We start from the raw sequence: 22,514 nt of genomic DNA on the forward strand, positions 1-22,514 counted from the left end.
CTTTATGTTCACTTCATAGTGGCCTACTTTTGACCAGGGCCAATTGGGCTCTTGTCAAATGTGATGCACTATACAGGGAATAGAGGGCCATTTGGGACACAGCCATATTGTGACTATGGCTGAATTCATACTGGATAGTAGGCAGGACATCATTAACAATGCAGAGAGCAGTAAAAACTGACTGTGGCATCATTGTGGTGACTGTCACTGTGGTGACGGTGGTCATGTTGTTCTACTGTCCCTGTTATTACAGTATTGGCATTTACAGCAATGATAATGTCATGTGGTTACTGTGATGCGTAGGCATATGACTTTTACTGAGCCATTCACAGTAATAGACAATGCTTTACTTGACTCACACAGCAATGAATGACTGACTACTTATCAGTAAGAAAAGTGGAAGAGCCAGATGCAGGTATGTGGAGTAGGGACGTCTTCGGCCAGGCTGTCAGTTTTAGGGTGGAACTTTTTTGGTGTGCGATATTAAGGTCACTTTTGGAGGTCTTATTCCAGTCTCCTTTTGCCCCCACACCACTCCCCACCCATCTGTATCCTACTATCTTTGTCTACAGGAGTAGGATCTTCATTTTATCCATATTTTGTTCATGAGAATTTTCAGATTATCTTTGTAATTGACATAAATTCAGTGATAACCCACACTAACACACAGTTATATTAACAGTATTGACCTTTTCATGCAGCCTACTTTTGACCAGCAAAGAGCCTAACCATCGCTCAAGCAATATTATGGACGAAATGTTCAAATCCTGTTGCTGCAGGATTATTTTGCTGTGGCAATATAGGTCCAATTAAAATCCTACATATGTACAATACATCTCTCTCTCTGTCTCTCTCTCTGTGTGTCTATCTGTGTGTCTTTCTGTCTCTCCATCGTGTTCTCTCGCTATCTCTCTTGCTCTCTCTCAAAGTATACATCTCTCTATAGATGTTAGTGAGAACATGTTGACCTCTGCAGCAACAGTAACAGGCAGAATGATCTAGATGTGTCCAAGTGCATTCTCCACCAATTGGTGGGTGTTGCCAGAATTGTGCACGAAGCCAGGATAATAGTTATCTACATTACAGGGTCTTGGAGAAGCTGATAACCTTTCAAATGAAGGAGGACGGGAGCTGCTATTGTTGTGGTCAAAACAAGCGTTCACTATTTGTCTGTAACATGCTTTGCGTGGCTCATAACTTATGGATCTCTTTTGAGGATCACGTTTGTTCTCCGTTGTTTCGACAGGAAGGATGGACGCACCCTGACAATGAACCACCAGTGAGGGTTCTACATGAAATGTCAAATACTTCTGGATCAATACTTTGGCCTGTACCTCTGTCTGTGAGTCTCCTCGACTCTCGTTAAGTATGTCTCTGACCTATAGATCCCTTCACAGCCTACAGACAAACATGCCCAGACTCCAAGAGATATCCGTTTGAATTCCACCAGAATCCATGTGCACGATGACTAAAGATGACAAAGAAAAATAGTCTGTTTTATCAGCAAAAGATCATCCGTCTATGAATAATCATCCGTCTATGAATAAGGTGAGTGACTTGATATTCAATTCAATCACAACATGAAGTGCCACAATAAACTGAACCCTAAGTCATTTCATGCTGCCTTTCATGCTGCCTCACAACCTTCTAAACAACAAGAATAGAGGAGGGTAATGCCATCTTCTGGAGAGTCTGATTATAACAGATATTTCCGTGACGGAAAATTTGATTGGTAAATGGAATGAGGTGGCTGTGTGTAGCCCACAGGAGGCTGCTGAGGGGAGGACAGCTAATAAAAATGGCTTGAATGGAGAGAATGGAATGGTATCAACCACATGGAAACCATGTCGTTGATTAATTTGTTACCGTTGCATTTATTCTGTTCCAGCCATTACTATGAGCCCTTCCTCCCCAATTAAGGTGCCACCAGCCTCCTGTGGTGTAGGGCTACAGCAGTAGGCCTATGACGTTGTGTCAGTAAGTGTATGTGTATGTGTTTAACCCATATTGCTAACAGAGTTAAGGATGTTGGTGGGACTGAGAGAGCAGATTCTGGAAACGAACGCTGTAGAGAACAGAGAGAGCATAAACTGTTCAAACATCTATGAAGACGCTCGTTAACTGGCATCTGAGTCCTGCAACAGCTTTATTTGGTGAAATGATCATGGCTTTGATTTGAGGGGGTCTGACCAAGCCATGCGTAACTCTACAACAGTGTTGGCGAGTAGTTCCATTACATGTAAGTCAACTAGTAATAGAACTACATTTTTGAAGTAGTGTTTTCAGTACATAATTCGTTTTTTGCCATGTACTGGTGTAGCTAACTACTGGAACTGCCCATAACATTTTTGCACACAAAAAAAGTACTAAATTAGTAGCACAATCACTACGAGCTTGTTTGTATCTCTCCCTGACGGCTGGGCTGACCCGACACACTCTGGGTGTAAGCAGGCATGTCTCTTAACTTGACATTTCAGATTCTGACCAGGTAGTTTAGATCAGTGTACTACTTTTTCAAAGTAACTTTAGTTAAACAAGCGGTAGCTTTACTGTGGTTTAACATCTTCCAGTGTGAGTAATTGGTAGCTTGGTAAACTATATTTTCAGATTAGCTTCCCCAAGAACAGATACAGTATATCTGTTAATTTTGTGGTGGTGCGTAGGCCACACAAGGTCAGGTCACGCCTGATCCATCTAGCCACAGTTTATACTCATATGGTGGTGAACTGAACTCCACATGCTCATAGTGAAACCTCGACTACCCCTGCAGGACATAACTTCAGCAGAGACCATACTATAGGTTCACAGTAGAGACCCGCACTATGTCACAACACGCCACCTCTGTAACCGGGTAGAAACCAGTAGATCCACCAGCTCTGTAACCGGGTCAAAACCAGTAGATCCACCAGCTCTGTAACCGGGTAGAAACCATTAGGTCCACCAGCTCTGTAACTGGGTAGAAACAAGTAGACCCACCAGCTCTGTAACCGGGTAGAAACCAGTAGACCCACCAGCTCTGTAACCGGGTCAAAACCAGTAGATCCACCAGCTCTGTAACCGGGTAGAAACCATTAGGTCCACCAGCTCTGTAACTGGGTAGAAACAAGTAGATCCACCAGCTCTGTAACTGGGTAGAAACCATTAGGTCCACCAGCTCTGTAACTGGGTAGAAACCATTAGGTCCACCAGCTCTGTAACTGGGTAAAAACAAGTAGACCCACCAGCTCTGTAACCGGGTAGAAACCAGTAGAACCACCAGCTCTGTAACAAGTAGATGCAGAGATTATTATGCATCCACAGAAATATATTGTACTGTAGCCTAGAAAATACCTAGCCTGGTCCCAGATCTGTGTGTGCTTTTGACCATTGTCAATGTCATTGTCAAGCTAAACATTTGGCAAGACAATTCCATAAGGAGAGCAGAAACAGACTGGCACCCAGGCTAGAAAATACCACCTAGGTTCTCCATAACAATGTCAATGGTTTGATAGATTTATATAATATTTAGAAAATAAACATTATATTCATACATAAACATTGAAAGTAGTGGTGTGCTGGCTGGCACTACAACCCATCATTTTTTAATTCAATATATCTCATTAAAAAGTATGTAATACGACAGATCCTCATTACCTTCTGCTTGTTTCTAGTGGATTTGACACATCTATCTATAGTACAGCCAATGTTTCTTGATATGATATTTTTCATTATTTATATTCTGACACATACCACCTATAACCTCTGAACAGAGAGACCAATCTTTAATACAATGGGATGAAACTGAGAAATTGATTCCATTGTGTGTGGTCAGTAATTAAGAAAGGGATAGAGATAGAGGGGGAGAGAGATAGAAAGAGAGAGAGATTTTCTCTGTGCAGTGGTGTAGAACATTGTCCCCCTGTACGGTGGTGACCTGTAGAGGCCTGCCCAGGTGGACGTTACAGGACCAATCAGCAGCAGCCTCACTGAGCAGGTGGAATGCCTTTCATGCCCTTTGAGTCAAATCTATTAGACATGTTCAGCTCTCTGTAAGGCTACCTGCACTTACCGACTTAGCAAACAGATGTTTTCCCACGAAGGAAGCATGGTGGAATGTGTTACACACTATCCCTAGCTTTCTGCAGTTGAAGTCAGAAGTTTACATACATCTTAACCAAATACATTTAAACTCAGTTTTTCACAATTCCTGACATTCAATCCTAGTAAAAAAAACTATTTTAGGTCAGTTAGGATCACCACTTTATTTTATGAAGGTGAAATTCAGCTTCAGCTTTTATTTCTTTCATCACATTCCCAGTGGGTCAGAAGTTTACATACACTCTATTAGTATGTGGTAGCATTGCCTTTAAATTGTTTAACTTGGGTCAAACATTTCGGGTAGCCTTCCACAAGCTTCCCACAATAAGTTGGGTGAATTTTGGCCCATTCCTCCTGACAGAGTTGGTGTAACTGAGTCAGGTTCGTAGGCCTCCTTGCTCACACACGCTTTTTCAGTTCTGCCCACAAATTTTCTATAGGATTGAGGTCAAGGCTTTGTGATGGCCACTCCAATACCTTGACTTTGTTGTCCTTAAGCCATTTTGCCACAACTTTGGAAGTATGCTTGGGGTCATTGTTCATTTGGAAGACTAATTTGCGAGCAAGCTTTATCTTCCCAAATGATGTCTTGAGATGTTGCTTCTATATCCATCTAATTTTCCGTCCTCATGATGCCATCTATTTTGTGAATTGCACAAGTTCCTCCTGCAGTAAAGCACCCCCACAACATGATGCTGACACCCCCGTGCTTCACGGTTGGGATGGTGTTCTTCTGCTTGCAAGCCTCCCCCCTTTTTCCTCCAAACATAACAATGGTCATTATGGCCAAATAGTTCAATTTTTGTTTCATCAGACCAGAGGACATTTCTCCAAAAAGTACGATCTTTGTCCCCATTTGCAGTTGCAAACCGTAGTCTGGCTTTTTTTATGGCTGTTTTGGAGCAGTGGCTTCTTCCTTGCTGAGCGGCCTTTCAGGTTATGTCGATATTGGACTCGTTTTACTGTGGATATAGATACTTTGTACCTGTTTCCTTCAGCATCTTCACAAGATCCTTTGCTGTTGTTCTGGGAATGATTTGCACTTTTCTCACCAAAGTATGTTCATCTCTAGGAGACAGAGGCACTGAGTTTGAAGGTAGGCATTGAAATACATCCACAGGTACACCTCCAATTGACTCAAATTATGTAAATTAGCCTATCAGAAGCTTTTAAAGGCATGACATCATTTTCTGGAGTTTTCCAAGCTGTTAGTGTATGTAAACTTCTGACCCACTGGAATTGTGATACAGTGAATTATAAGTGAAATAATCTGTCTGTAAACAATTTGTTGCACAAAGTAGATGTCCTTACCGACTTGCCAAAACTATAGTCTGTTAACAAGAAATTTGTGGTGTGGTTGAAAAATGTGTTTTAATGACTCCAACCTAAGTGTATGTGAACTTCCAACTTCAACTGTATGTTAGAGTATTGTAACTTGTGTTATAGTGTACTGTTTTTCCTAGCACAACATAATTTTAGAAAGATGAGTGAGATCATATTTTTTTTATGTATTGGTAAGGGTAGTAAATATCATACAGAAAATGTATAGTTTTCAGAGGGTTTAGTTAAGGAGTATTTTGTGGGATACAGTCCTATTAAACTGCACAACCATATGGTATTAGCCTTTTTTAAGGGTTAGATCAGCTATAATTTTGCAGATAGCTTGTGGCTTCCATCAATGTAATTGTCTGCATCATTTCCAATCCCCCATGTTTTTTTGCAAACATATATATCAAATATATAGATTTTCCTTTATTATTTTCCCCTAACCCTCCACCCCTCCCCTAATTGGAGTAAACTAATGGACAACAACACTTAGGCTTCTGCTTCCAACTTATACATACTATATATGTTTTACAGACACAGTATATTTTACATTAGTTATCTTTTGTTTGTTTTTAGTCCCATCCTTCATCATTTATGCTATAAGCCTTTGTTCTCTGATGGTTATAGTCACCTGTACTAAGCTTAGTACAGAAATATTGCATTACAATGAGTTTCTATAGCTGAGAACAAAGAAGGCAAGCTCCACAATTGCGTAAAGAAACATACTTTTTTATTATAATATAATGTTGATATTGTTTATCATAATGTTCTGAAATGTATGTATGTATATTTTTACATGGGCACCAGCTACTAAGGAACACATACAGTAAGCAAACTTAGAAAAATATTAGATTAGTATTATTGGCACAGATTAAGTTCTATTATATTGTTAGCAAAAAGAAAATACTTAATTAAATAAATACAATGTCACTCACAAGTCAAACTCTTTTTTTATGGAACATTCACACCAAACAGCTGGAAATGGGTCATATTCCAGCACAATCCTCAGCAGACAGACAATGATAATAAATAAAACCACTACACAAACATGTCACAAAGCTGCCTTGGAGCATTTTATACAAAGCACACATAGAGGACACACGCGCGTACACACACACACACACACACACACACACACACACACACACACACACACGCACACGCACACGCACACACACACACACACGCACACGCACACACACACACACACACACACACTACAGGAGGCTGCTTAGAGGAAGACGGCGAATCATTTTTGCTGGATTGGAGTGAACGGAATGGTGTTCGATAGCATTCCATTTATTCCTTTCCAGCCATTACTATGAGCCCGTCCTCCCCAATTAAAGTGACACCACACACACACACACACACACACACACACACACACACACACACACACACACACACACACACACACACACACACACACACACACACACACACACACACACACACACACACACACACACACACACACACACACACACACACACACACAATGTAACAAAGGCGATTCACTCTCCCAATGATAAATAATAATAAAATAAAATAGAAAAAGTTCAGTCAACATATCAGGGGTTGCTTTGCTGACAGAGGTAAGTCATGTCTTCTATAGGAGAGAACAAGAAGAAAGAAAAATAATAGTGTTTTAAATAATTTGAAATGGGAAGCGTTTCTCTTCATAACAGCACCAGAACAGCAGCCCTCTCTGACTGCGTGAAGCAGGCATGTTTTTTCCCCATCAGAATGTTTTTCTTAACCAAAGAAGCATAAAGAATCAAATCGATGTAGGCCTACAGCTACTGTATTATGTACCTCACAAAAAACTATTATGACATGTCTATGAATTAAACCACACAACCTGTAAAGCATGAATATTAAAATCCCAATCCACACCTACCCGTAGAGAGCATGAAAACTCAAATCTTTACTTCACGAAATATGTGACCCTTTGGACAAACAGATCATGGCCCTTTGGGGGTAAAAGCAAACCGGCAAGAGGGATGTCAGAAGGAAATTATGCATGAAGCCTGCTAGCTCTACCAGACTGCTGACACAGCTTCCGTAGAGGTTTCACAACCAGCCATTCCCTCATTGTCCTAACGGGAACAACCTAGCCCCCTTTCTATTGCTATGTGTGCGTACGTCCTAACGGAAGCCATTTAATTAAAGTCAATCCCAGTGACACTCTGCTTACCAGTCAGCGCTGCAGCAAACAGAGCAGCCGCAGGAGACGACTTGGAGATGTCACCTTTTGTACTGCAAGGACACTAGGACAGGGCTTAATGACAGTGACAGCAGAACACTAGAAGATGGGGCATTACAATAGGAGACGAGTAAGGTCAAGCTTTGTCGCTTGCCGCTAGCTGCATGGACACATCTTTGAAAGCTAACCCGTGAGCGGAGAATGGAGTATGTACAATATCAATTTAAACATCCATATATGAAGGATAATGTTGGAGTGCAAGGACTTCGTCAAGCAAGTGTATCTATAGGTCTACTTGCTGTAAACATCCACCATAAAGTGTACTTGTAATAACTACAGGTCTGTGTCAATACATGACCTCCATAGACGCACCTTCAGTCACCTCCATGTGATACCATGACAACATCTCTGTAAATCTAAAAAGGTAAACATTCATTTCATCTCGATGGACAGAAGCATAGTACCTACTAGTAAGGGCCCATAGTTGAGACACTGTTCTCAGATGCAGGAAGGTGACACCCTCCTTATTATACTGTTCCTGGCACAGACAAGGTAGCGACATTAAAGGTTCAATGCATACAAAATCTAACTCTAAAAGCAGCGCACATACAGTATGAGAAATCAGAAAAAAATCTTTAGGTCATTTCCAAGGGATGTGAGCCATAGCGATTCATACTTCATGATTCTATATTTCAAATATTAATCAACCAAGATAAATTCCACAATGGACTCAGTAGCAGTAATACTCATATCTCAGTATAGTAATACTCATATCTCGGTATAGTAATACTCATATCTCAGTATAGTAATACTCATATCTCGGTATAGTAGTACTCATATCTCGGTATAGTAATACTCATATCTCGGTATAGTAATACTCATATCTCAGTATAGTATTACTCATATCTCAGTATAGTATTACTCATATCTCAGTATAGTATTACTCATATCCCAGTATTACCCATATCTCAGTATAGTAATACTCATATCTCAGTATAGTGATATTCATATCTCAGTATAGTGATACTCATATCTTAGTAGTAGTAGAAATACTCATATCTCAATAGGATCACCACAGTCGGTAGAAGGTACACAATACCTTATGGAGGAGGTTGGGATATACATTATTTTAAAGAACACAAAGGCATTACATGGTTGATAAGCATTCAACTCAACTCAGCAGTTTGATGGACACACATAAATGCTTTCAACAAACATACACGTTTTAGATATGTAATATACTGTATATAAACGTATACAAGAAATATATAGAACACCTTTTTCTTGCATTGTATATATTACAGTGTATACTGCAGAGAAGGTTCACCTCTTGATTTGGCCTTCATGTTATGTGTTGAAAGTGTATGATATAAAATCCATAACACAATGGTCATAGTCTGACAAACGTATGGATATGGTATAATTTAAAATACATCATTTAAAATTATATATAAATCATTTTCGTAAAAAGAAACATTTGTACAATATAATATCACCACAGTTCTATGTGGAGTTTGACACGTGTATTATAACATTTACAATTACAGAGTTAAATTCCAAACAACTATCTCCTTCGTTTTTTAAACAAATGCATACATGTACTCCTTCAAGTAGATCCTTCATCCAGTGATTCATTCAGACTAGCCACTTCAGGTCAGGATACATACCAAAATGAAATGGTAGCGCTTTGAGGTGAACATTAGATGTACATTATGTTGACTATACTTTGAGGTGAACATTAGATGTACATTATGTTGACTATACTTTGAGGTGAACATTAGATGTACATTATGTTGACTATACTTTGAGGTGAACATTAGATGTACATTATGTTGACTATACTTTGGGGTGAAGGCGTGTACATAAGGCCTACACTACACCAATATGAGCCACACGATGCGCCACGTCAGTTGTTTCACTTGACATACTGTAGACAGCTGTTAATATGGATGGGATGTATAGAGCTTATGACCACCTCTTTGACAACAGGGGTAACATAGGTATACATACTTTAAATATACACTGTACATAGTCATGGTGCAACGCTCTTTCTCTCACCAAATCCTCCTATCCAGTCAACCACAACAAGGAGATCTTCATATAGACCTAGAGCCTCTCTGAGCCAGTTTCTCTACAGCTACAGCTCAATTTGAAGTAGTGGTTCTACTTTTTTTTTTTTATATTTGAGCCTCTATTTAAAGGGATACTTCAGGATTCTGTCAATTAAGCATTGTATTTACTTCCCCGGAGTCAGATGAACTAGTGGATACCATTTTTATGTCAATGCATCCAGTATGAAGGAAGTTAGAGGTAGTTCAGCGAGCCAATGCTAACTAGTGTCAGCCCAATGACTGGAAGTCTGCGGTTTCTACAAGCAGGCTAGCAGTTTCCATATACTTCCTGTCATTGCCCTAACGCTAGTTTGCAATTGTGCTCCTGCTAGTTAGCAACTTCCTTCAAACTGCACACAGAGACATAAAAATGGAATCCACAAGTTCATCTGACGCTGGAGAAATAGCTAAAAGGCTTCATTGTCAAAATCCTGACGTATCCCTTTAAAGTAGTTTGAAGTACTATTTGAAGTAGTTTTAAGTTCTATTTGAAGTAGTTGAGCCCTGCGACCAGGAAGAACTTCTCCAAGAAGAGTTCAGAGTCGAGCACAGCGATGTGAGCGGCTCGGCCAATCAGAGTGTTGGCGGTGTTGGGCAGGGCGTGGAACACATTCTGGCGAATCAGACGACAGTCCTTAGCCCCCACCAACGGCTGGAGTAGGTTGTTGATCATCTCTGTGTACACTGGACCTTGGATATGGAGACAGAAGCACATGTTAGTTAGTGTACACAGAGAACTACAGCGTGAAAACAGACAGACACATGTTAGGGTTCAGTCTCTGTTGGAACGTTAAAATCTTTCTGTATTTACGCAATCACATTGGCACGTCAACAGAGAGAAAGATACAGTACGTGATGACAATTGTTTATTATGCAAACCATGATTCTTAGATGTATTTGGTGGAGAATGCAGGCATCTGGTCTTTTTAATAGGAACTGCAGTGAGTGGTGCTAACCTGTGGTCCTGTCTCTGAGTGCTGTCCTGCACATCTCTATCCTTGCAGAGTGGAAGGGAACATATCGGTCCTGAGGCGATGCCACCAACACCACATTCTTGAAGAACTGGAGCCCTGAGAAAAGAGAGAAACAGAGGGCGTAGACAGAGAGACAGAAATAGAGAGACAGAAAGTGTTTGTGGGTTATATTTATATATTACTTGGTGCCATCATCATTGTTTGACAGCCCTCGACTGATAAAGCTGTGTCTCCTGTCACTGTGCTCTTAAAAGAGTGCACTGCTGGGTTTCAAATGACAGGGTTTGGATCATTTTGTCAGCCCGGCATAGCTCGAAGAAAAAAAGTGTTTTTCTGGCTTATGTACTTGGAGTCTTTGACAAACGGATGCTTTGTTCATCTCACACAGTGGGGGTGCTTCCCAGAACAGAGCTAGCTAGCTAGTGGAGTCTGTGTGTTAGCCAAATGACATATGGAGAGGAAAAGAGAAAAAAACAAAGAAAAAAGACAAGATGAACAACATTTTAATGAATATTTGAGCTCATTGTGCTCTTACAGTATAGTTCCTCCTACATTATAGCAGTACCTACCTGGTTTCTGACTGAGAAGATAGAGGAAGGTTTTCCGAGGATCGGTGTGATCTCTGCATGTGAGCTGCAGCAACGATCCAGATTTCTTCAGCTTCTGCATCAGCCACAGACCTAAAACAACCACAGACGTCAGCCACAGACCTGTAACAACCACAGACATCGGCCACATACCTTCATCAACCACAGACATCAGCCACAGACCTGTAACAACCACAGACATCACCTACAGATCTAAAACAACCACAGACATCACCTACAGATCTAAAACAACCACAGACATCACCTACAGATCTAAAACAACCACAGACAGCCAGATACCTGATACAACCATCTGAATAAAAGACACACACATCCCCCTTTGAGGACAACACTGGGATGATCTCAGGGCAGAGCTAAATACAGTACAATTAATACAGACTGGTAGGAAGCTGCTGAGGAGACAAAACCAGAATCAGAAACACTCTTTGGGGTAATACAGTATATACAGTCTCTGCACTGTTTCTATTCTCCATGCTAAGTCAACGATGCCCTATGTTTTGCAAGGATTACAAAGGCCTAGGTAAGTAGGTAAGTATGCTGACCCTCCCTCCCCACCTCACCTGTGCTGACCAGCGTGCTGTTGTTGTACAGCGTTCCCAGGTGTGGTCCAGACAGAGACAGGAAGGTGTGCAGTTTGACCAGGTAGCAGCGGAACCGAGGCCTTGTCAGCACCGACCGGATAATCACGTTCCCCAAAGAGTGACCGATGAAACTGAGGGTCGGATAAAGGAGACAAACAGAACCGACAAACAGAACCGACAAACAGAACAGCAACAACACAGACAAACAGAACAGCAACAACACAGACAAACAGAACAGACAAACAGAACAGATAAATACATTACTCTGCTGCTACCCAGGTCTCGTTAGACTAAAGAATGATCAAATGAAAAGACTGACTGCACAGTTTCTTATTATAGAATAGAAACTATGCACAGCAAGAAGTGCCTCCAATTCCTTGGCCCCCTGGTATTTACTCTACCAGTATAAAGTGTTCAGGACGAGGGTAGCTCATTCAATCTAGCCCTTGAGTTTTGTCAAGAAAATAGATCTTTATGTTTTTAACTCCAAAGTGATGATTAATGTCCAAATAAGCGTCCTCCAAAGCAAGGTGACATCTTGACGTCTTAATGGCTAAGATAGTGGTCGCTACAATAATTAGCTGCTTTGCCCCCGTAGTCAATGAGACGTTAGTTTTCCTTAGATGTTAAGTTCTCATCTGCTAATTACAGTAGTATCACCATCATCACAGTACTGGGCAGCATCCCTTAACACCAGCTACAAACAACCTCCTCATCTGTTTCCTCTAACACTAAATATAGTAGAGGTGATGAGGAGAGAGACAGCTGCTACTGTGGCACTCCATGTCTTTAGTCACATTTCTCCAGAGTATAAACAATGTTGAAAAGAATGCATACTTAAATAGCACACAAAATTGGCATATTTAGGGCAATTATTGTACATGATGAATCACTGTACTTGATTTGGACCCATTAGTGTTCTGCTGCAGAGAGAAATATGTTTAAGTTCTTCATATCAAAGACAATGCTAAGTGATTGAAAGTGCATGGGAATATCCTCCATTACTGGGTTATTAAAACTTTCTCTAACTCAGAGGAGGCTGGTGCGAGGAGCTATAAGAGGATGGGTCTTTGTAATGGCTGGAATGGAATAAATGGAACGATATGAAATACATTAAACATATGGAAACCACGTTTGACTCCGTTCCATTTCTTCCATTGCAACCATTACAATGAGCCCGTACTCCTATTGCTCCTCCCACCAGCCTCCTCTGCTCTAACTGGCCATCAGTTTGATAGGGTTGAGGATTGAACTGAGATAGGGGGGTTTTCTCATTTGGGCAAAAGTCCGTCCTCTGTCCTCTCTCCTCCGTGACCCGGAAACCGAAAAGTGGTCGAGGAGTGTGTCGATTCATTAGTAGGCAAACGAAAGTGTCCTCCACTCCTCGATAGCCACCTTTCATCAAGGATACTCATGTGTATCCTAAGGCGGAAGAGCTTTTAAATCTGCCACATCCCCTTTGAATCAGCTTTCGTGTCAGAGGACAAAAAAACACGCACACATTTAAAAACGACACATTTTTCATCTATAACATGTCTGGCACAACTAGCTTCATTTGTTTGATCACTTTACACATTTATTTGGGGATCCAGCCCTGTAAACGTCATTTGCCTAATGACGACCGTCTCATTTCATCCACGTTCACTTTCCTCGCAGACTCTCCTTTGACCTTTTTCAAAAGGAGGCGAGAGAAGACGGAGAAGAGAGGACGCATACTCCTAGTGTCCTTTCTCCTCGTCTCCATCTCAAAACTCATTGGAGGAGTAGGAACCTCGGTCTTTCTCATACAATGGGTTTTAAGAAGGTGACGAGGAAAGAGGACATGAGGAGGATGCAATTGAGATCTTCCCAGTGAATATCATAATGTATTCATATCCTGCCATCTAGTGGCTATTTGGCTGTTTTGTTTCTCCATTGCCTCCTATTACTGTACCTGTCTTTATGTTATGTGGTAGTTAGAACTGACCTTAATGTTGTGTTGTGGTTAAGACACTGACATTAATGTTGTGTGGTAGTTAGAAATGACCTTAATGTTGTGTGAGGGTTAGGACACAGACCTTAATGTTTTGTGGTAGTTGGAACTGCATTTATTGTTGTGTGGTAGTTAAGGCAATGGGCCCAGTTGCATAAAACACCTTAAGTTAATTTCCCCCTCATATTTTTCCTTAGTTTCCTCAGTTGCACAATTTTTTTTAATGTGAATTCCCCCTTTAAATTAAGTGAAAAAGTTAAGGGTGCCCGGGAGGTCCCTTAACTGCTTCATTCAGTATGGTTATCAATGTAAACAGGATTTGTGGAGGTGGATGTTGCTTTCATCTGCCCTTGTTACAAAAGGAAAACATCAATCAGCTAGTGACTTAGCTAAACAACAGAAGATGCACAATTCATGGCTACAAGGGGAGACCTAGTCAGTTGAACAACTGAATGCATTCACTTGAAGTGTGTCTTCTGCATTTAACCCAACCCCTCTGAATCAGAGAGATGCAGTGGGCTGCCATAACAGACATCCACAGCACCCAGGGAACAGTGGGTTAACTGCCTTGCTCAGGGGTAGAACGACAGATTTCTACCTATTCAGCTCAGGGATTGCCTAACACTCTAACCACTAGGCTACCTGCCACTGGCAGTTAGCTGGCAGTTAGCTGGCTACTCAGTTATCTAGCTTGAAGTGCTAGAAAGCAATAAAAAAAACAAGTTGAGAAAAAAGTAACGTGGTTTATTATCTTCTGACGCAATATCGTGATCCTGTCTTGATTGTAGAAGTTCTATTTTACTATCTCACAAAATAAATGTGTGGTAGTTAGAACTGAACTTAAGGTTGTGTGGTGGTTAGGAGACTGGACCTTAATGTTGTGTAGTGGTTAGGATACTGACCTTATCCGTCCGACGGTGAGGTTGTACAGCTGAATGTGCTGGATGATCTCGTCTATTAGCCTGTCCGTCATGGTGTCAAAATCTGCAAACGTGTCAGTCTGTAGCCAAGTGAGAGAAAAACAACCAACAGACATTTATTTCACCTGGAAATCCTATAGAGATTCAAATACCTCTTTAACAAGGGTGCTCTGGTAGAAGTAGCTCAAATTTAAAGCATATACACAGGAGTCGCTCACACATATTATTGATTTACAAAAATCTATGTTTATTGTATTAATGTGCAGACAGAATATTCTGTATTTTACCTGGTTCCTCTCAGACATGAGGAAGTCCAGTCTGGACCCTGGTAATCCCAGCTCTATGAAGGTCTTCACCAGGCGAAGGTCTGCACTGTTCCCTAGGAGGACACAATAAAACAATACACCTTTAAACTCCTGGCCCCTGATCTGTATGTAAGCATAGAGGAGGGACCCAAATGATATTCTGGACTGTTCAGTTCTTTTGAGTAAAGTTGTATTGTCCTAGCATTGGACAACATTGTATGCTTTTTTACCATCCAGGCCATGGACATATACAATCAGGTGGATCAGGTGATTGGTTGATTTGTACGATTTAATTGATTATTTGATTGATTGATTGTCTCACCATCAAGGCCGTGGACACAGACGACCAGGTGTATGCCATCCTCAAACTCCTCCTCCTCCTCCTCAGGGGGGAAATAGGGCAGGTCAGAGGCCAGGTGAGGGAGGCCACTGTACAGGGTTGCCTGGAACACCAGGTCTTTCACCAGATCCTCTTTGGATCTGTAGAAACTGGAACACAGTGTGGGCAGAGGGGACAGGTGATGGTCAGAGGTGGAATCATTGTTGGAAATAACAACAGCAACATGATGGGAAATCACACACGCACAAGAACTCATCATCAAAGAGGTCAAAGAGCAAACGTCTGACTTCCGTCTCATTCAAAAACTAGAAAGAAAAAACAACTCACTGCAGCATCCTCTCGTTTGTGTCGTCGTCTGGCCCCAGGGAGTTGGACGAGGACGAGGAGATGATGCCGAAGGACCCCAGGGGCTGATGGGTAATGGGGGATGCGGCTTGTCGAGTGGAGATGCCGCTAATGGACGGTGAGTCCCGGAGTACGGAGGAGAAGGGAAGACAGGTCGGAGCACAGGACACAGACATATTCACCACCTCCACCACCTTCCTGTTCATAAAGGACAGGCCTGACCCTGAGTTTGACCCCGAGCCTGACCCCGACTCCGAGCTATTGGGGATCTTAGCCGGCTTGGTCTGACCGTTGAGATCCAGCTGCTCTCGCTCATTGGCCGGGAGCCCTATGAGGTCATCATCCCTGGCCGTATCATTGCCAGTAAGGCCAATGAGGTGGATGGGTCTCTCTGTGTGGTTGGGAATAGAGGGGATAGGCCTGGGGTCATGGAGGCTCTTCCTCTGTGAGACCACCACCAGGTCACGCAGCCCGACCCGATGGAGGCTCTGGCAGGGAGTATGATGATGATCCAGTAGGTCCTGGTCAACAAGGTCATTCAACCCAATCTGATGGAGACTCTGACAGTCATCCCTGACTGGATTATCCTCCACATCATCCACCAGCACACTGCTGTCATGTTCACAGGGTTTGGTCTCACAGCTACAGGGGGCGATGTCTACTTCACAGGGACCTGGGTCCACTGAGTTTGAGACACCACGGCTATCTCCTCTGTGATGGTTCTTACCCTCCATCTGACGGGCTACAGCTGGATCCTTCACGTCATCGTGGCCTTCAACATACTGTTGGAACAGCAAGACTTCCGGTACTCGACTAATGCCACTTAATACTGCTTTCATGTCCTGAGTGTCTGACAGGGCCACTGGCAAAGCAGATTCATTAGATCTAAGAGTTTCTTTAAGAACATGACAACTCTCCATATGAGCTCTGGTCACATGCTGGGGTGGTGAGGGCGCTGCTACCCAGTCAAACAGACCAACCTCAGGCAGCTCTCCCTCTTGGATGTCCTCTAGAGAGGAGTAGTTTCCCCCGGATAAGGACTCCTGGTGTCTAATCAAGTCCCCAGTCATTCCATTGGTGGGAGCAGTGGAGATGGAGGAGCATCCCTCCTCCTGGTCCTGGTACCCGCTGGTCCCCTCGCTCTCCGTGTCTACCTCCTCCGCTCCTCCCTGGTCCTCTTCTGTGTCCTCAGGGCTGGAGATCTGAGGAGCTGAGACAGACTTGGTCAGTTTACTGAGCTGTTGCTGGTACCTCTGTTCCTCATCGTCCTCGTAGGGCAGGGACGAGATAGAGGTGAGGGAGGCCTGGATACCCATGCTGCCACCCCCTCCGCTGGGCAGGCTGCCCCCGCTGGCTCCACTCTCTGTCTGCAGGCCCTCCAGGGAACTGCGGTGGGCCGGGTGTCTCCTCTCCAGGCGCTGCAGTACCATTATCTCCTCCAGAGGGCGCCCTCCTCCAGTCCGGTGAGCATCCAGGAGCCAGGCCATCGAGCTGGGCTCACTCTCAATGCCCGAGTCGGAGATGACGGAGGGGGAGCGGTTCATTATCTTGGAGCCCCCCACCCCCACCACCCCTCGGTGGGCCAGCTCTCTCCTCAGGTCCGTAGGTAGAGGGTGCGTGAGGGGATGATCTTTGAGTGGAGCCTGGGGGTAAGTGGTTAGACGGCTCAGAGGAACATCCTTGCTGTCGTCGTCCATAGCAATGTCATTCTCTTCTACATCCAAGTCAATTCCTGTACTGATAATGTTCTGGTATCTCTGTGTGATGATGTCCTGGTGGTTCTCCAAGTCTTTCCAAGTCGTGTCTTCACGGTTAGAGGTATGTTGTGGGTCCGTACACTGTTTGTGGTTGGAGGAGATCATTAGCGCTGCCTCTCCTCTGAATGGATCCACATCAGTGGACCTGACTCTGATTATCCTCAGGCCTAAACCAGGGCTCTCCTCTGAGATCTCCTCTGCCTTGGCTTGCTCCTCTGGATCCCCTGGCTGGACTGGCTCTCCCTGGTCTGGGTCTCCCTGGTCTGGTTCTGCCTGGACTGGGTCTGCCTTGTCTGGGTCTCCCTGGACTGGGTCTGCCTGGACTGGTTCTCCCTGGTCTGGGTCTGCCTGGACTGGGTCTGCCTGGACTGGGTCGGCCTGGACTGGGTCTGCCTGGTCTGGGTCTGATGCCTCTCCTATTTTGTCAGTAATAATGCTGGTGCTCTGCTCTCCTATGAGAGACCCGTATGTAGACAGGTCCATGCAGTCCTCACTGTCTTTAAGTTCCTGGGTTGGTATTGCTGGTGAGCTGGTGAGCTGGTCCAGGGGAGGAGGGCTATTGTTGGCATCAGCGACAGGAGGCTCGGGGATGGCCTGCTCACTGGAGGACAGAGGTGTTGGCATGTATGATCCCCAATCTAGAAAGAAAGATGGATAAAAATGTTAGGTCTCACGCTAATACTAGATGTTTGAATTGTGCTTATCTACACTACATGAAAAGTAGAAATCTGAAACAGATAAAACAGTAATGTTAGCACAAATAAAAGCAGACTCAGGTCAAGATTCAAACTAAACAGATTTACAACCTATGCACTACTTAAAGTTTAATTCTTGTTGAGCCATCAGCGATTATGATCTCTGCGAATGTAGAGGAAATTGCCTTTAAATGTACATCGCTGTTGAATGAAATCCCGGACTGAGGCAACTCACCTGTCCGTGGAGACTCTACATATCTATCTTCGAAGATGATAGGCAGGCTGTTCCAGTCTCCGTCAATGTCCAGGCACTCTACAGGTAACGGTGGCATCTTGGTCAGGTAGTTGGAGCTACGCACCTCCACAGCTATCTGACCGTGTCTGTTGATCCTTTAACCAGGAGAAAGAGGAAGAAGACGATGTTAGAGGAGAAAGAAGAAGATGATTACTTTTTGCTATCTATCATAACTACTCGAACACATTGGACTCACATTTTCTCCATTCATAGAATGAAATCTTAGGTAAAGCATTAACATAACATTTTGTGTAAAACAGAGTGACAGAACTACATCATGCCAATACTCACAGGTCCTCTTGAAATGTCAGGGATGTCTCTTTGGGGTGTTCTGTGAAGAAGTATGCCTCTGAAAACCGCCTGACCTGACATCAGCACAAAATACAAACGAGAACCACCTTAATTTCCTCACTGAGAAACCTACAGAGTTGGTACTGTATGCATGAAAGGCAATGATTTGATCTTCAAAATGGTGTAAAAGTTAATAGTGTAAAATTGTTAAAATATAGGTACCTGCCAAAATAAAGGAAACACTTGAGTAAATGAGAGATACAATGTATTTCGAAAGCAGGTGTTTCTACGCAAGTGGGGTTCCTGAGTTAGTTAAGAATTAACGTTCCATCATACTAAGTGTCACGTAGAAAATGCCCAGTTGACCATTATTTTGGCTAGAAGAGATCTCAGTGACTATAAGAGGGGTCTCAAAGGAGCATAGGAGGTTTAACGGATATGTGTGTGTGTGTGTGTGTGTGTGTGTGTGTGTGTGTGTGTGTGTGTGTGTGTGTGTGTGTGTGTGTGTGTGTGTGTGTGTGTGTGTGTGTGTGTGTGTGTGTGTGTGTGTGTGTGTGTGTGTGTGTGTGTGTGTGTGTGTGTGTGTGTGAATCTGTATCTCAGTCACAAGTGGACTCATTTATAAACCGTGCGTACTTACAAAATATATCCCAAAGTGTGCGTGTGCCGGTTTTCCAGCAAAATGTCCTTTCCTCCACGCAAACTTCAGACCATGCATACGCACATATTATAGTGGTTTAAGTATTTTATTGCAAGCAGGTAAGCAGGCATAAGTATTTTGTGGGGAATTAGATGACAGGCTTATTGATAAAATAATCATAATAACACGATGTAGCCAATTTCCTTTAGTTGAAATGTAAAATAATTAAACATAGGAATCCATTTCCTATTTCTGTAATTTTTTTAACCATTGCAGAATAAATTCCTCACCTTTCAAAGCTGTGATGGGTTCACATTACTGATGGTGCTATACGACAAATGACCATTTGCATCTCTAATTTAACTGGGCCTATTTAAATAGATAGGCTATGCATTTCAAGTTTGGCTGTATGTGATCCCATGCGCAGTGCGGTTTATAGCCTACAGATCAATTTAATTAGGTGAACATCAAAACAGTTGCTCTTTTACTATGAAGTATGTACAGAGCATTCGAGAAGTATTCAGACCCTGTCCCTTTTTCCACATTTTGTTACGTTACAGCCTTATTTCTAAAATGGATTAAATACATTTTTTTCCTCAGCAATCTACACACAATACCTCATAATGACAAAGCGAAAACAGGTTTTGAGAAATATTTGCAAATGTGTAAAAAAACAAAAACAGAAATACCTCATTTCCATAAGTATTCTGACCCTTGGCTATGAGACTTGAAATTGAGCTCAGGAGCATCCTGTTCCTATTGTTCATCCTTCAGATGTTTCTACAAATTGATTAGAGTCCACCTGTGGTAAATTAAGTTGATTGGACATAACTTGGAAAGGCACACACCTGTCTAGATTAGGTCCCACAGTTGCCAGTGCATGTCAGAGCAAAAACCAAGCCATGAGGTCGAAGGAATTGTGTGTAGAGCTTCGAGACAGGATTGTGTCGAGGCACAGATCTGGCAAAGGGTACCAAAAAAATTCTGTAGCATTGAAGGTCCCCAAGAACACAGTGGCCTCCATTATTCTTAAATGGAAAAAGTTTGGAAGCACGTCATTCGTCATTATGGGGTGTTGTGTATAGATTATTGAGGGGGAAAAAGATTATTGAGGGGGAAAAAACAATTTAATACATTTTAGAATAAAGCTATAACGTAATTTGTGGAAAAAATTGTGGAAAAGGTCAAGGGGTCTGAATACTTTCCGAATGCACTGTATGCTACTACTGCATGTAGCCCACTGTAATTTCAATTTGTTTTGAGTAGCGTAGACAGCATGTTTAGGTTGGGGGAAAAGTTAATGCAAAACATTGTTGAATTCAAATGTTCTCTCTTTCAGAAACTGTCACAGTCAAACACAGTATAAATTACTGTAAAAAAAATGTACATTCTTCCAACACATAAATAGACCCGTAATTAATGTATTTGACAGTATGTATAGGCTAAAGTATTGCTGTGCGATAGGAGCGTGACATCATAAGCCTATTTAATCTCAGAGCCAATACCAAGGCAGGACATAGAAACACAATACTCTATTGATAAACAAAATATTGAACAACAATTCATCCTTTGCATAGAAGTGTGGGCTGTTACCTACTTTTAAATTGTTTCCAATATAATATCAATCTTGCAGAATGCAGGCACAATATAATATCAATCTTGCAGAATGCAGGCACAGTTTTGCGTCAGGTCTGATTTATAATGGGAAACATGCTATGTATGGCATATGTCAAGTTTATAAATCAAAATATTTTTAGACGTACAAATCATTTTTTGAAATGGCGCACACAGATATTTAGTGTGAAATTTACTGAACAGCTATAAATGAGGCCCCAGATCTCAACCCAGTTGAAAGGTTGAATTGTGTCGCATCCCTCCAATAGAGTTCCAGACACTTGTAGAATCTAAGCCAAGGCGCATTGAAGCTGTTCTGTGAGTTTATGGTGGCTCAACACCCTATTAAGACACTTTATGTTGTTGTGTTCTTTACTTTGGCAGTTACCTGTATATGTATGAAAGATGAATATGTTAAATCATTCGTGTTAAATAAAGTGTTCAATTATGTTTGACTTCTGGCATTTTGCAAATGTAATTTATTTGAACAGTTTCAATAACATTTTGACTTTGATACCATGCATTATCAGAAAAAAAATTATCCCCACTGAACTGTCACTAAACCTGTCTTTTGTTATAAAGCCACAGAGCGTGACAGAGACAGAGAGTCAGAAACATTAGGATAATTACAGAATAAATGTTTATTGAAATCACACCCATCCTGTGGGTGGAAGCATGAAACTAACCACTGAGGGTAAACTAACATGGAGACATACTGTGTTCATTATGATTCACAGACAGACAGACAGATAGACAGACAGGCAGGCAGGCAGGAGATATGAAACTAACACTGTGAGAGAAAAGAGCCTGGAGACCTGCTAGCAACACTGAGGAGAGGAGTGGGAATATTTTACATTAATATGAATCATTCCAATGATTAGATGGAAATTACATTTGGGATTCTCAGATATAATGTATTTTCAAGGCATAGAGGTCTATAGGGACTACGCTGGAGTATTTTACCTGGCAGTAATACTCTTACGCAATCTGACACACAAAACCTAATCAGAATAGTGGGCTTTGGAGAGTTCAAGACCTCGGCTTTAAAATAGATTAGATAGAATGTATGGGGGTGTGTGATGTTCCTGAGGAGGTCAGGGGTTGGAGGTCAGGGGTTAGGGCTCACCCTGAGTGTGTGGTGTTCCTGGGCCAGGTGGGACAGGATATGTGTGTTGGGAACGGCAGCCTCCAGGAAGCGTGTCCACAGGGCCGACAGTTGGCAGCAGAGTTGGGTCAGGTCTCTACAGATCTGTTCTGCTACTTTCTCATGTCCCTCCTGCAGCTAGAGAAGGAGAGGAGAGAGGAGACAGATGAGGGTTAGGGTCAGCGTGTGGTGCTGGTTAGAGGGGTTAGAGGCTGGTTAGAGGTCAAAGGGCAGGTTAGGTAGAGCAGAGTTATAGGTCTCTACTGATATGTTCTGCTGCCTTCTAATGGACCCCCTGAAGCTAGAGGAGGAG

At 42.5% G+C, this 22,514-nt stretch overlaps 1 protein-coding gene across 2 annotated transcripts in view; it reads right to left on the reverse strand.

The window, feature by feature from the left end:
- Positions 1-6,116: 6,116 nt before the first annotated feature.
- Positions 6,117-22,514, reverse strand: part of LOC129820008 (protein FAM135B-like) — a 54,461-nt gene continuing 38,063 nt past the window's right edge. For both annotated transcript variants that reach the window (XM_055876796.1, XM_055876795.1), the window contains 11 exons: positions 22,184-22,339; positions 18,804-18,877; positions 18,453-18,607; positions 15,748-18,160; positions 15,403-15,569; positions 15,063-15,154; positions 14,758-14,855; positions 11,863-12,014; positions 11,264-11,374; positions 10,677-10,790; positions 6,117-10,410 (listed from right to left, as the gene is read on the reverse strand). In XM_055876796.1, the coding sequence (XP_055732771.1) occupies positions 10,205-10,410; positions 10,677-10,790; positions 11,264-11,374; positions 11,863-12,014; positions 14,758-14,855; positions 15,063-15,154; positions 15,403-15,569; positions 15,748-18,160; positions 18,453-18,607; positions 18,804-18,877; positions 22,184-22,339 (3,738 nt within the window). In that variant the 3' untranslated portion in view covers positions 6,117-10,204. The remainder of the gene's footprint in view (positions 10,411-10,676; positions 10,791-11,263; positions 11,375-11,862; positions 12,015-14,757; positions 14,856-15,062; positions 15,155-15,402; positions 15,570-15,747; positions 18,161-18,452; positions 18,608-18,803; positions 18,878-22,183; positions 22,340-22,514) is intronic.

This window comes from Salvelinus fontinalis, chromosome 22 (genome assembly GCF_029448725.1).
Source record: "Salvelinus fontinalis isolate EN_2023a chromosome 22, ASM2944872v1, whole genome shotgun sequence".
In the NCBI taxonomy this organism is placed as follows: Eukaryota; Metazoa; Chordata; class Actinopteri; order Salmoniformes; family Salmonidae; genus Salvelinus; species Salvelinus fontinalis.